Source organism: Arvicanthis niloticus, chromosome 12, assembly GCF_011762505.2.
Source record: "Arvicanthis niloticus isolate mArvNil1 chromosome 12, mArvNil1.pat.X, whole genome shotgun sequence".
NCBI lineage: Eukaryota > Metazoa > Chordata > Mammalia > Rodentia > Muridae > Arvicanthis > Arvicanthis niloticus.
The window spans coordinates 4186191-4200417 of NC_047669.1; the positions used below are offsets into that span (position 1 = coordinate 4186191).

The 14227-nt window shown below is 54.8% G+C and overlaps 1 protein-coding gene across 6 annotated transcripts in view; it reads left to right on the plus strand.

The window, feature by feature from the left end:
- Positions 1-13163, plus strand: part of Arvcf (ARVCF delta catenin family member) — a 56293-nt gene extending 43130 nt beyond the window's left edge. For 4 of the 6 annotated variants that reach the window (XM_034515343.2, XM_076942606.1, XM_034515346.2 and 1 more), the window contains 17 exons: positions 2450-2608; positions 2787-3313; positions 4388-4887; positions 5531-5714; positions 6223-6340; positions 6619-6790; positions 7322-7339; positions 8140-8211; positions 9206-9333; positions 9559-9709; positions 9975-10173; positions 10278-10389; positions 10485-10572; positions 10778-10831; positions 11113-11198; positions 11908-12027; positions 12414-13163. In XM_034515343.2, the coding sequence (XP_034371234.1) occupies positions 2450-2608; positions 2787-3313; positions 4388-4887; positions 5531-5714; positions 6223-6340; positions 6619-6790; positions 7322-7339; positions 8140-8211; positions 9206-9333; positions 9559-9709; positions 9975-10173; positions 10278-10389; positions 10485-10572; positions 10778-10831; positions 11113-11198; positions 11908-12015 (2676 nt within the window). In that variant the 3' untranslated portion in view covers positions 12016-12027; positions 12414-13163. The remainder of the gene's footprint in view (positions 1-2449; positions 2609-2786; positions 3314-4387; positions 4888-5530; positions 5715-6222; positions 6341-6618; positions 6791-7321; positions 7340-8139; positions 8212-9205; positions 9334-9558; positions 9710-9974; positions 10174-10277; positions 10390-10484; positions 10573-10777; positions 10832-11112; positions 11199-11907; positions 12028-12413) is intronic. The other 2 variants (XM_034515344.2, XM_034515347.2) reach the window with 1 other exon arrangement.
- Positions 13164-14227: the final 1064 nt, after the last annotated feature.

Sequence of the window (14227 nt, forward strand, 5' to 3'; positions counted from 1 at the left end):
TCACTGTTGAATAGCGATTGCTGGTTGTTAGCCACCACTCTACAGACCCACTGCAGAGAAATTCCAGAAGCTGGGTTCCAGGATGGCCTTGTGCTTCTTACTACCAAAGGCCTCTCGGTTTTCCCATCTATACAAGCATTGAGAACCCAGTAGTGGATAGGTGACTGGGAAGCACATGTAAGTGCTAGTGTCAATAAAAGTCTAGATAGGTGGATGGGAGATAGGGTATGTTTTGAGAACAGGAGACATAATGCACCCGGGGTGCTGTCAGATCTCATAAACCAATGCAGTTGTGCCTGTGATAGGGAACTTGAGTATGTGCCTGTGCCCTGTTTGAGGGGTTAGACATCTGTCTTTATGAGTCTAGATGTCTCTGTGTGTATGCTCAGGCATGTGAGCTGGCCTGACTTACACTCCTGCCTGCCTGAGTGAGGTCATTGACTGCTTTTAGTTTCCTGAGGTCATCTGCTAGCAGAGACTCTCAGAAGCTCAGGGTCTCTCAGCCCATACATTAGTGGGTGACACTGTAGGTGGCCGACCTTGGCTGGAGACCCTGGATCTCCAGACTGCTGGGTTGCTGTGTGTCACATGTTCATCACAGCCCAGGGTCTGTGACTCAACAGTGTCCTAGATCCTTCTTTGCTTTACCACCTTTGTAGGGAGTAGGGCAGGGCTCTTCTCTGAGTGTTTAATGTATGCAGATGCATGCAGATCGACAAAGGGGCCCTGTCCCCTGGCAGAATGTCCTAAGCAACTTGTCCCCTCAGTCTTGCTCCTCCCCCTCCTTCCATAGCTAGGAATGCCGCTCCTAGTTCCCCTCCCCACTCCATACTTGACCCCTCTTCCCCCCCCCCCCCAAAAAAAAAAAACCCATTGAGCTTCAGAATCAAACAGTTAGAGCTGCAGCTTGACACTCAGGCACCAAATAGAGATGGAGCAGCAGCATGGGCCTCAGCAGTCAGTGTCCTTGGAGAAGTGCCCAGGTTACCCAGTCTGGCATCTTTCCAGTTGTCCCCACATTGGGCCTCGTCTATTTCTCTTTCCCAGGGTACAGGGTCTCCTCTCCCCGGACAGGTCCCAGACATTCCATCTCATCTGTAGGCTAGGAAAGGGACCGTCAAAGCCCTGTCCTAGAGAGGTGCAGCAAAGCTCACTGTTTCCTTTAGACCCATTCTTGAAATCCCTCTGCTAGGACCTGTGTGGTTCTTCTCCATCCAGGCCTTAATTCTCTAACTTATAAAGTCGCCTCTTAAATCTCTTAAATCTCCAAAGGCGGCAGGGGGGGTGGGGGGGGGGAGGTAGGTGTGCTGTGCTATGTGCCTCCACTGTCTTGTGTTACCAGAGCGCCCAGGAGATGTCCTACCGTGCTATGCTAGAGACATACTTGTATTCATACACTCCACTCTATCAGGGGCCAGGTGCTCCCCCAGTACAGGAGCTAGCCTGAGAAGGCTGACTGTCCCTGTGATCTCTGCAGGAAGGCCTGTCATTAGGACAGCCTGGCTCCCTGCTTAGCACAGACTGGGGAGATATAGTGTGAACTACAAGGCCTCCCTAGGCCTTGGGTGGGGAGGCACAGCCTACTGTCGACCTAGCCATGGTTACAAAGGAATGTGTCCCCTCTAACCCGCCCACTGTAGCTTGAGTTCCAACCGCTGTTCAGGCCAGATGCCAACCCTGAGATGTTGACAGGATAAAGGCCCTGGGCCCAGGGCAGACTGGCTCTCAGATCCATGTGCCACTCTGCACAGCAGGAACTGGCCTGTCTTCTTGAAGTTGGCTTCCACAATGGCTAGTCTGACTAATACACAAGTGGGCCTCAGTCCATAACTATCTTGCCTAGAATTCCCCCACCATGCCTCACTGCAGGGTGGTAGCAAGGTGGCTGTAAGTAGGCATCCATATATCTAGTGTCTGATATGATGTGCGGTCTCTATGTCCCAAGAGCCTCTGGGCCAGAAGGAGCAAGGCTGTCTTAGCACTGTGGGTGGGTGCCTGTTGACTCTCGGAGGTGGGTGTCTCTGCCTTGTAAAGACTTGGCTGATCTTGGTACAGGATGGCGTAAACTGTGCTGAATCTGACTCTAGGACTCGGCTATTCAGTTCATGGAGTAGGGTGGGGAACAGGGCCCATGAGGAGGCAAGTGATGTCAGTGGGACATCTTCAGCACCTTCCTGGTTCCCCGTTGTGCTTAGAAAAGCCTGTGGCAGAGCCATGAAGTTCAGGGAGGTCACCTTGGACCCAGGAGAATTGAGGCCACCCTGGCTTAGGGCACAGTCTCTGTCTCTAGAGCCCACACGCCCACATACCAGGTGCCTTTGGGTCCAGATGGACTTGCCTTGCACCTCAGCCCGAGTTTGAGGAACTGTCAACCCACAGTCAGCAGGCATACAAGGCAGAGTGAGTTGTGTATGGATCTTGACCTCTGACACCCTTCTTCTCCCTCTAGGAGCAGAGCCCAGGTAGCCAGGCATCGTTGGCCACGATGCCCGAGGCACCTGAGGTGCTGGAGGAGACAGTGACCGTGGAGGAAGACCCTGGCACCCCCACCTCTCATGTATCCATCGTCACATCAGAAGATGGTACAACCCGGCGGACTGAGACTAAGGTATGGCTAGAGCCAGGCAAGAAGACAGTAGCTTGAGCAAGCATAGCTGTCCCTCTGTGGAACAGGCATGTGAGCTGGCCCCCAAGAACTACTTGTTTGGATGGGGAATTGAGGCCACCCTGGCATTGTCTTGGTCTCTAGAGTCACCAAACCCATTGGCTACTTTTTTGTCCATCAGGTCACTAAGACGGTCAAGACTGTGACCACAAGGACAGTACGCCAGGTGCCTTTGGGCCCAGATGGACTCCCCTTGCTGGACGGTGGCCCTCCACTTGGCTCTTTCGCTGATGGGCCTCTGGACCGGCATTACCTACTGCGTGGAGGCGGCCCGGCAGCCACACTATCCCGAGCCTACCTCAGCAGTGGAGGCGGTTTTCCTGATGGCCCCGAGCCCCGTGATATTCCAAGCTACGGCAGCTTGTCCCGAGGGCTTGGGGTACGGCCACCACGTACTGGCCTCCTGGGCCCAGGACCAGGTGATGGCTGTTTTACACTGCCTGGCCGCCGAGAAGCCTTCCCCATGGGCTCTGAATCTGGACCACCAAGTGGCCGCTCTCTGCCTGAGCATTTCCAAGCTGAACCATATGGTCTGGAGGATGATACACGGAGCCTGGCTGTGGATGATGAGGGTGGCCCTGACCTGGAGCCTGACTACAGCACGGCAACACGGAGAAGACCTGAGTATGGGCGGGGCCTTCGTGCCAGGTGAGCACCTGTCATGAATGCCTCTTCTGGGAATTCTCTCTTCCATTCCCAGTTACAGTCTTCCACGGGTCTTCTGGCTATATTTCAGTTGGAATTCAGTTTGAATATTTCTTCTCAAGGACAGTAACGAGGACAGGCTGCAGGTGATAAGCATTCACCTGACGGGCGGTGGTGGCGCACGCCTTTAAGCCCAGCACTTGGAGGCAGAGGCAGGTGGATTTCTGAGTTCGAGGCCAGCCTGGTCTACAGAGTGAGTTCCAGGACAGTCAGAGCTACACCGAGAAACCCTGTCTCGAAAAAACAAAACAAAACAAAAACAAAAAAAGAAAGAAAGAAAGACAGACAGACAGACAGACATAAGCATTGCACCTGGTGACACAGCCTGAAGCTGGTTCTGTTCTAATAACCAGTCAGCTGGCCATGAAGACCGGGGCATCAGATGTTTTCAGTGTGACTCTGCTTAGGGCCTCTGAAGTTTGTGTGCCTTAGTTTCCCCTGTGCACACTAGCTCAAACCCAGAGGCCCTGGTCCTTCCTGTTATGGCCTCTGATTATGCTGTTCCTGTTTACATCAGTGGCATGAAACATGACCACAGCCCAAGTCTAGAGTTCGCTATGTGACTCTGGGCAAATTATATGACCTTCCTAGCCTTAGTCTCTTTCCTGGGAAGTGGGTGTAAGAGTTCATAAGGTCACTGAGAGCCAAAACACGTCCTCGTCAGATGGTCTAGTCAGAGTGGCCATGAGCAGGGACATTCTACCCTGTACTGGCACAGTCAGCTGGTGTTACAGAGAGGATGTGGGAGTCCTGCGCTGTCCCTGACAGATGTCACACTGACATTAAGTCATGACTAAGTTAATACTGTAGGAGCAAACTTCCTGACATGGGCTGTAATCTTGACCTTGCAGTGGCATTGGCTGGGCTGGGCTGGACCTCTTGGTGTTCAGACCGTTTGGGGCTGATGCAGGATGCTGTCAGCCCCCTTGGCAGGGCATTCCTAGACCCCTGGACAAGATGGGAAGTGGGGCTGGCAGCGACTGTGAAGGTGTTGTCAGGATCTGTCCATCCACACAGGGCCTTTGAAGACACAGCAGACGATGCTGGTGAGCTGGTAGAAGAGCGCCCCCCGTTCCCAGCAGCAACAGCCCCTCTGGCCCAGCCTGAGAGGGGCAGCCTGGGCAGCTTGGACCGAGTAGTGCGGCGCTCACCTTCAGTGGATAGCACCCGCAAGGAGCCACGCTGGCGGGACCCCGAGCTGCCCGAGGTGCTGGCCATGCTGCGGCACCCTGTGGACCCCGTGAAGGCCAACGCGGCAGCCTATCTGCAGCACCTCTGCTTTGAGAACGAGGGCGTCAAGCGGCGAGTACGGCAGCTGCGTGGGCTCCCCCTGCTTGTGGCTTTACTAGATCACCCTCGGGCTGAGGTGCGGCGCCGGGCCTGTGGGGCACTGCGCAACCTCTCCTATGGCCGTGATGCTGACAACAAGGCTGCCATCCGGGACTGCGGGGGTGTGCCAGCCCTGGTGCGCCTGCTGCGGGCTGCCCGTGACAATGAGGTCCGTGAGCTGGTCACTGGTGAGTGGGCCTTGGCCATGGTTGACGTGAGCGTGGCTCAGCCCGACATTGGGGAAACAGGAGTACAAACAGACCTATGTGCTAGGATGGGTCCCCAGCTCTCTCAACCACGGGGGCTGTCACCAGATCCTGCCTCCCTGGTTCCTAACCTGTGCAAGTGCAGGAGTAGAGCTTATGCCCTGGAGAGCTTGGGAGTCACAAGTCACAGGACTGGCTCTCCATGGTCCTGTGCTCTCAGGAGCATTTCCCAGACCACCCACTTGTATAGCAGGGAACGGATGGGAAGAACTCGCTGGTTGTGCCTCAACTCTAATTTTTCTTGTTAGCTGAAAACCCTTACTAAGCACTGCCTATACATCTTGCTGTATGGGGCCCAGAACCTTGTATGGCTTTCAGTGCTCCTTATGTGATCTGAGTGTCACTCAGTGGAAGTGCTTGTCCAACATGTGCAAAGAAAGGCCCTAGGTGCCATCTTTGGGACAACTTCCCATCCCCAGCTCCCAGCCCCCACAAAAACAATAGCAACTATGCTAGCTTCAGGGGCTGACAGGAGGGAAAGCAGAAGCAGATCATACGTGTCATCCCTGGGGAGACCAAGGCAGTAGGGTCATGGTCAACAGTATTGACTAGAGACACATTACAGGCACACTCTGGAACCTGTCATCCTATGAGCCCCTGAAGATGGTCATCATTCACCACGGCTTACAGACTCTGACCCATGAGGTCATCGTGCCCCATTCCGGCTGGGAGCGAGAGCCTAATGAAGACTCGAAGCCCCGGGATGCAGAGTGGACAACAGTCTTCAAGAACACATCAGGCTGCCTGAGGTGTGGGCAGGGGTGGGACATAGGCCATATCTGCAGGGTGGAAGGAGCTGCCATGTTTACATCCCAGCTTGTCCAGAGTTTAGGAATTTCCAAGCCACATCCTAAGTCTCTGGGATTTCCAGTGGAGCTCTGCTTACACCCACAGATAGAATCCTGCATCCCTGAGGTCCTGCCTGTCCATCACTTTTGTACCATTGTGACCCTACAAGGTCCTGGGAACTGCTGTTGGGAGGAAGGGACAGAATTACCTGCATAGCATGGATTCTGGCCTCTTGGGACCCATCTCTATCCTGTTCCAGTTCAGCTGAGAGCAGGGGGACTTGCTTCCTCCCCAACAGATACAAGGCTAAAGCCCCACTGCCATCCTGTTCACCTTCACTGTGATCCAGCAGGGCCTACAGTGCAGATAAAAGCCCCTATGGCTAGTGGTCTGGGGAATCTAGTGGAATAAAAATGGGGGGGTGGAAGGTGGGGGAAATCACTAGTGGTCCTGCTCCCTCACACCCAGGAACGTGAGCTCAGATGGTGCAGAGGCCCGGCGGCGACTCCGTGAGTGCGAAGGGCTGGTGGATGCTCTCCTACATGCCCTGCAGTCAGCTGTGGGCAGGAAGGACACAGACAATAAGGTGGGTGGGGTGGATGGGGACCAGCCTACCCTCCAAGTTCTCAGAGCCCAAGGGTCACAGGGAGCGCCCCAGAGTGGCACAGATGAGAACAGGTTGTAACTGTCTAGACCAAGGCACACAGTCCCTCACGTGGCACAGGGTCGCTCCTGGCAGTTCTCCCCACCTTAGGCTGACAGTGCCATTGGTGTTAACTAGCTATGGCTTCACACAAGGGTCTGGGAAGCTCAGCAGCCCCCTTGTCCAGTGTTTCTGCTCAACCAGGCCACCTCTTCCCACAGTCAGTAGAGAACTGCGTGTGCATCATGCGGAACCTATCCTACCACGTGCACAAGGAAGTTCCAGGGGCTGACAGGTACCAGGAGGCAGAGCCTGGGATCCCGGGCAATGCTACATCCTCCCAGCGTCGGAGGAAGGATGACGCCAGCTGCTTTGGTGGCAAGAAAGCAAAAGGTGGGTGGGTAAGGCTGAGATGTGTCTCTTTCCCACTGCTTCCAAGGCTCGGGGGCTCTCCATGTCCATGGCAGTGGTCCTGGAGTCCTGAGGACATCTTGTCAACCCCCATGGATGTACAACAAGTGGGAAAGGTGCAGACTCAAGGCCTAGCCTTAACCCTTGCCTGTAGGCCATGGGATGCTATTCACTTTTGTCTCCTTTGGGGAAGGATTCTGAGGGCCCACAAAGGACACTAAATGGCTATTCACAGAGCAGTCAGCAAAGTGCAGCCCTTTCCTTACCTGGCCGGGTACCCTCAGCAGTTGCAGGGTACAGGTTCGGGTACCTGCATCCTCTAGTTGTAGCAGTGGGTCAGGTGCTCTGCGTCCACCTGTCCTGACCATAGGTCTTCCCTGTGCCTTATGGGTACTGAGTCCCCAGAGTTCCCAGAGTGAGGTTGCTTGGCCTGGCATGGGTGGGAGCATGAGTCATGGAGGGCACTGCTGCTCAGGCTCCTCTCCTCTTTCCTGTGCTTCCTCCGGCCGCCAGAGGAGTGGTTCCATCAAGGTGAGTCCCTGTTTGTTCTGCTGTCCAGGTCTGGCAAGTGCTTTGGGCAACAGAATAGCACTCTGTTACCTAGGCTCAGGCAGTTATTTCCATGACAACTGTAGGGCAGCTGGGATGCCTTCCAGCCTTCAGACCCTGCCCCACCCCCAGTCCCCTGGAAGGGCAGCCATCTCCATGACAACTGCATAGACGTGACAGAGGCTGGAATGCAGCCCTGGGCTGGTGGGGAGGCCCAGGGGCTGCTGCTTACAAAGTCAGAACAAGCTACCAAGCCAGCTCTGGGACAGAGCAAACAGTGGGCAGGGCCTAGGAGTGGCCAGCACCAGGGGACCATCTGCCCCGATGAAATGGGTGATGTGTAGCACAGAAGTACTAAGCAGGGCAGGAGCACCAGGTCATCTGCAGTGGCTTGCTGCCTGCTGGAGCTCCCTCAGCTGAAGATGGGACTGAAAGTACAAACTAGCTGCTACAGGTTGGCCCATGGCTGGGCCCTGACTAGGGGAAGTTTTCCCCTTGGATAGAACTTTTAGGCCCAGCCTTATTGCATTGCGGTCTGTCGTGCTGCATCACTGTCCTTGATGAGAGGGAGGCCTAGGTACTCAGGACATAGTTAGGCTGTTGGCACGCTCCACTGCCACCACTGTCCTGGGCTAGCCTGACTCCTCTAGGACAGTACATCTCTGCCAGGGTGTCTCAGTGTCCCCTTTGGGCTCTGAGCAGGAGAGGGCTGCACTGACTCTTGGCACACACTTGTGCATCATGGACTCTACCTCTCAATGCATACCACCCATCTGTTCCAGGGAAGAAGGATGCAGAGATGGACCGGAACTTTGACACACTGGACCTGCCTAAACGAACTGAGGCTGCAAAAGGTGATGGATAAAGAGGCAGAGCTGGGGACCCCGGCCCGCAAAGCTTTGTGCCATTAAGTAGGTCAGAAAGGTTTGGGGTTGGAGGGTCAGGTTTGCAAACAGACTGATCCATCAGAGTGGGGTTTTCTAGAGAATGGCCCAGACTTGGCAACTCCTGAGGGTTTAGTCAGTGTGTACAGGTTGTCTCAGGTAAGCGCTTTCATAGCCATGCAGCGAGTGAGAGAGAGGTGCGTGGGTTGGAGAGACATTGAAGTGACCAAGCTGTGTTACTTCAAAGGGGCATGACCCGAGGGCCAGGGTGTACAAATGGACAGCTGCTGTCCAGGGTAGGTCACCCCGGCTGTCTGTTTGCTGTATTTCCAGTATCCAGTGACACTGTGCAGTGCACTGCGGACTGGCCTCAGCAAGAGACTGCCCTGGTGGGTGGGGCCCAGCCAAGCCCAGGGTATCAGAAGAACCCAGATTGTCCCTACCTGGGGCAGGCTTAAAGACACCTTAGCTCTTGCTCATGAGGCCTTCTGCTGGGCACCATCCTTGCTGCCAGGCCGGGCCTCGGTCACTGGGGAGCCTGGAATAGTTGCCTGGGGGTTCCTGTTGCTAGAGGTGACCAGCAACTACGTAGTCATTACTGCTAAGTGTGGTCCCTATGGTCACATAGGGTAGGTAAACCATGTTTTTCTGGGTGCTGCCCAGGTCACATCCAGGGTAGGTGGGTTCTGTTGCTAAAGTAGCCTAGTGTCCATCTCACTATACCTTCTCCCTAGGTGTGCATCCAGGTGACCCAGGGTTAAGGGATAGCCTTAACTTCCTGCTTTGCCCTTTGGCTCACCATCAGTTTGCCCCCGTCTGAATGGGAACATTAATTGATGTTAAATATGACTTCAGTATTCATCCCAGGCAGCTCTCCCTAGCTCCGGAACAATGACTAAGAAGGGGCTGGAGGTGGGGAGAGGAGCTTCCCCATGACTCTGGACTGCCGTTGCCCTGTGTCTAGGCTTCGAGCTGCTGTACCAGCCGGAGGTGGTACGTCTCTACCTCTCACTGCTTACGGAGAGCCGGAACTTCAACACCCTGGAAGCTGCAGCTGGTGCCCTGCAGAACCTCAGTGCTGGCAACTGGACGGTGAGGAGTCAGCTCAGCAGGAAGGGCAGGCCTGGACAGAGGGTGTCCCAGATACCCCAGTGGTTCTGCCTCCAGACCTTGCCTCCATCTGGGCCAGTGGGAGAAGAGCACACAGCTTATCCTCAGGGTCAGGAGGCTCTGAGCACTGCCTCAGCCAGCGTGTTCAGTGTGGCACTGTTGGTGTGAGGCAGCCCCTCTGAGCAGTCACCTCTGCTACCCTCACAGTGGGCCACTTACATCCGTGCCATGGTGCGCAAGGAGCGTGGGCTGCCAGTGCTGGTGGAACTGCTTCAGTCGGAGACTGACAAGGTGGTGCGTGCTGTGGCCATCGCACTGCGCAACCTTTCACTAGACCAGCGGAACAAAGACCTCATCGGTGAGGATGCTGCTGTGCTAAGCCAGGGCTTGTGAACGGGGCGGGCACTGGGAACAGGTTGTGGGGGGATAGGGTTCAGGGGACCAGATTCCGCCAGGTGGTCGGGCTGGTCCTATGCTCAGCTGTGGGAGCTGAGGTCTCATCCCAGTCCTCGAGGCTCAACCTGCTCACAGAGGGTGTGGCTGGTGATGTCCACTGTCTGATGTCAGTCCTTCCCACAGGGGTAGGGCAGAGATACGTCCTAACTTCTGACCCTGCCTCTTAGGGAGCTATGCCATGACAGAGCTGGTTCGGAATGTCCGCAATGCACAGGCTCCTGCTCACCCTAGTGCCCACCTGGAGGAGGATACAGTGGTGGCCGTGCTCAACACCATCCATGAGATCGTGTCCGACAGCCTGGACAATGCTCGCTCCCTCCTGCAGGCCCGTGGTGTGCCTGCACTGGTGGCACTTGTGGCCTCCAGGTGGGTGAGGGCAGGGCCTGCTGAGGGCTGGGTGGGTTTGGGGGATGGAGGGAGACTCGGATGCGGTAGGCCACTGACCGTAGCCCTGGCTGCTGCTGCTGCAGCCAGTCAGTGCGGGAGGCCAAGGCAGCATCACACGTGCTACAGACTGTGTGGAGCTACAAGGAGCTGCGTGGAGCCCTACAGAGGGATGGCTGGACGAAGGCACGCTTCCAGGTGCAGCTGCCCTGCCTTCTCTTTCTTTGCCACATCTGATCCCAAGCAGGAGTTTCTTGGGCCTTACCTCTTCTTTGTGTTTTGTCCCTCCTTAGACTGCTAGCACTGCCAAAGGACCCAAAGGGACACCAAGTTCTGGGGGCTTTGATGACAGCACACTGCCACTGGTAGACAAGAACCTTGGTGAGCACAAGCAGGGGAGAGGGACATGAGACTTACCCTGAGGCTTAAGAGTAGCTCCCACCTGCTATTGCACAAGGTAGGTGGGGTTAGGGAGCCAGGACAGACTCCTGACTGAGGACACTGAGCACTGTCCTGTGGCGAGCCTGTCTGCCCTGCCCTCCCAATACCTGCCCACTGCTCACAGATACCTGCTCATGCCTTGCAGATGGGGAGAAGTCAACCACCCGGGATGTGATCCCCATGGATACCCTTGGTCCAGGTGAGTGCAGATGTGTAGGCAAGAGCTCAGGGAAGAGGACTGGGGAGGACCACCTGGTTTCGTGGTGTGATCCTGGGTGATGCTGAGAAGGCCTTGCTATGATAAAATGTTAATTGGAGAAAAGATAGGTGGTTGGTTTGGAGCCCTCAGAACTGGTTGAAGCTGGCACTTAGACCAGAAGTCCCCTGTCCCAGGGCTTTCTGTATCCAGTATGAAGGAAGATGACCTATCCCCATGGTGACTTTCCCAGAACTTACTCCATTCTCTGTTCTACCCTACAGATGGTTATGCCACAGTTGACCGGAGGGAGAGGAGGACACTGGGCAGTGACTCCATAGGGGACACCTCTGAGAAGGAACTACTGAGAGTGAGTACCCAGGGAGGCTTGACATCTTGGGCTTGTCAGGAAAACAGCCAGATAGTGCTGAGCCTGATCAGGATTCAGGGACGTGGCTGGAGTGGCCTGATCAGGATTCAGGGACGTGGCTGGAGTGGCCTGATCAGGATTCAGGGACGTGGCTGGAGTGGCCTGATCAGGACTCAGGGACGTGGCTGGAGTGGCCTGATCAGGACTCAGGGACGTGGCTGGAGTGGCCTGATCAGGATTCAGGGACGTGGCTGGAGTGGCACCCATTGCAGGGCCTAGGAAGTAGCCCATACATCCCATCAGTCAGATTTCAGCTGAGGGTCTGGTGCATGCACCTGCTGCAAAGGAGTGAACAGGGGCAGCTCTGCCTGGCCACAGGCTGCATAGGCCCAGAGAGTGAGCAAATGGATTTGTACCCTTCTCTTACACGTGTATGGGCAAGGTGTCCACTGTGGTCCCAGGAAAAGGCAACATCTACCATCTGTGTGCCACGATCCTGGCTTCACGTACCAACCTATGGGTATATCCACGTGTGAGCCATAACCAGTCCCAGAGCTTAGCCTCCTTATACTGCCTTGGCAGGCCCTCCACACCACCCCTTCCCTGTACATATCAGCCAGCCTAAGCCAGCCTAGCCTACCCTTAGTTACACTTAACCCGCTTTTTTTTTCTCCTTCTAACCCGTCTGCCCACCCACCATGCACTGCAGCCCGACCCTGGCAGGAAGGCCCCTCCGCCTGGACCCAGCAGGCCCTCGGTCAGGCTGGTGGATGCCGTGGGGGACGCTAAGCCTCAGCCTGTTGACTCTTGGGTCTAGCCTGCATGCCTGGTACGTTCCTTCCTCTGGCTTGCCCATCCTTGGATTAGGGCTCCTTGTTCATTTCTGCTTGCTGTGTGATTGTGCTCCCTGTGTGATCTCTGGCAGGACTTAACAGTCCTGTTCCAGTCTCTGGAAATTGGTCCTGGGAAGACAGGCTCCCTATTTCCTCAAATACCCACAGCACAGGGCCCTGTGAGGACCAGCAAGACAGGGCTGGTTCTGGTGTCAAAGGTCTTGGTATGGCCCATCTTTCAATCCATAGCTACTGCTTCTGTGTGTCCTATCAAGGCAGTTGCCCTGTATGGAGGTTCCAAGTCATCTTGCTACATTTTGCTGGCTATTACCTATCTGAGCTCCTGACTGAAGCATCTGTCTGTCTTTGTCTCCCTTTGCAGGGCCCTGGCCCAGCTGTTTGTTCTTAGGGATCACATCGAGGTAGCTGGAAGAGGGCCGTCTTGAGCAGACCCAGTCTTGGAGCCAGGAGCTCCACCCTTCTGTGGCGGGTTGGCCAAGCCTCTTGTCCTACCTTACCCTACCCTCTTCTCTACTCTCCTGATCTAACTCTCCAGGTCCGAGTTAGCTGTTTACTGACATGGTGCTGTGTGGTAGGAGAGGAGGTTGGGGGGAGGTCCTCGTGCACAGCCACAGAGGAGCAAATACAAGCCTGGAGTAGAGGTCCTGGAGCAGGCGGTGGGACAAGTGGGGAGCCTTGGAAAAGAACTTGGGCTCCCAAGGGTGGCTAGAGTACTACCCTGCATGCAGGCTGACCACAGTGAGGGCTGTTCCAAGAGTCCAGACAGGGAAGTTTAGGAGGCAGCCAGATTGGGGGTGGGGGCAAGCTGTGCTTGTCCCCAGCACTCCTGTCCTTGGATTCCTGGAACACCTTCCCTCTGCAGCATACTTCCTAAGCTGCCTGTGGCTGGGGCCACCCTGGCTGTTGCATCTGCCTAGAACCTCAAGTAACCTCGGGGCCTGACTGCTGGCAGCAGCAGGGGAACTGCTGTTCAGTGCCTGCTGTTTGTGACTTAAAAATGAAGAAAACTGACAAAATGCATTAAAAATGAAACCAAAATAAGACTGTATCAACAAACATTGAAATTTTTTAAAGAAAATTTAAAGATTAAAAATAAAAAAGCAGCAAAGAACTGCCTGTCTTCTGCCTCAGCTCACCAGGAGAGGGCGCATCCCTGCAGTAGCTGAGCCACCGCTGCCCCCTGGTGGTGATACAGTTCCCTCACGTCCCCTTGCAGTGACAACGGCTTGGGGGGTTGGACTCTGCCCCTGGCACTACTGCAGTCTGTCCGGGCTCCTGTTGGCACTCTCACCCTGGAGGAGTGTGCTGGCTGACAGATAGGAGCATGGGTGGGATCAGACAAGATGGAGCTGATCTTAGTGTCTAGTCTAGGAAATGGGGCCCTACTGAGACCTTGAGGAGCCTTGCAAAGGGGCTAGGGCAACTCTTAAGCTTGGGCTGATCCTTCCTCAGCACTGGGGTACCTGGCAGCCATGCCTCAGTGGTGTGAACCCACTTTCTCTTCTGTAAGTTAGAAAGCAGGACTGGAGAGACCGTTTCCACCAGAGTGTCACCTGTGGGTAGAGAGCAGCAGGGACAGTGTGGCCACACAGCTAGTGCCTGCTTAGTCAGAGATGGGTGCAAAGGCTGTTGTGCATCAAGTAAGAGCAGTGTGGTAGCTAAGAATAACTCAGTGCATTTCTTGTATCCAAATATGTAGATCTTTAATTTCTTTTATGATAACAAAGAGGTTTTACTTTTTTTTTTTTTTTTTTTTTCCCTTAAAGTATTTCTATGTAGCCCTGGCTATCCTGGAACTCACTATGTAGACCAGGCTGGCATTGAACTTAGATCCATCTGCCTCTGCCTCTTGGATACTGGGATTAAAGGCGTGCAGCACCGCACTTGAAAAGTTTGACTCATTCTTAAGATGAACTGTGGTGTGAGTTGCTGGTGACTTCTCTGAGTTGTTGCTGCCATTTGGTGACAGCCAGATGGCGTCTGGATATTTTCATTTTCCTGACTTCTTCCCCAGGCTAATTGGTGACTGCAGTGCCTAGGATACCACAATGAAGCCTGTAAAAATCTCTTCAGTTACAGAGACCATCAGGATGACACCTGCTTTCAATTTTTAAAAATCTCCCTTTTTGTTCTCGGGTGCAGAGGATTAGCCTTGAGGCCTTTTGCGTGCTGGGC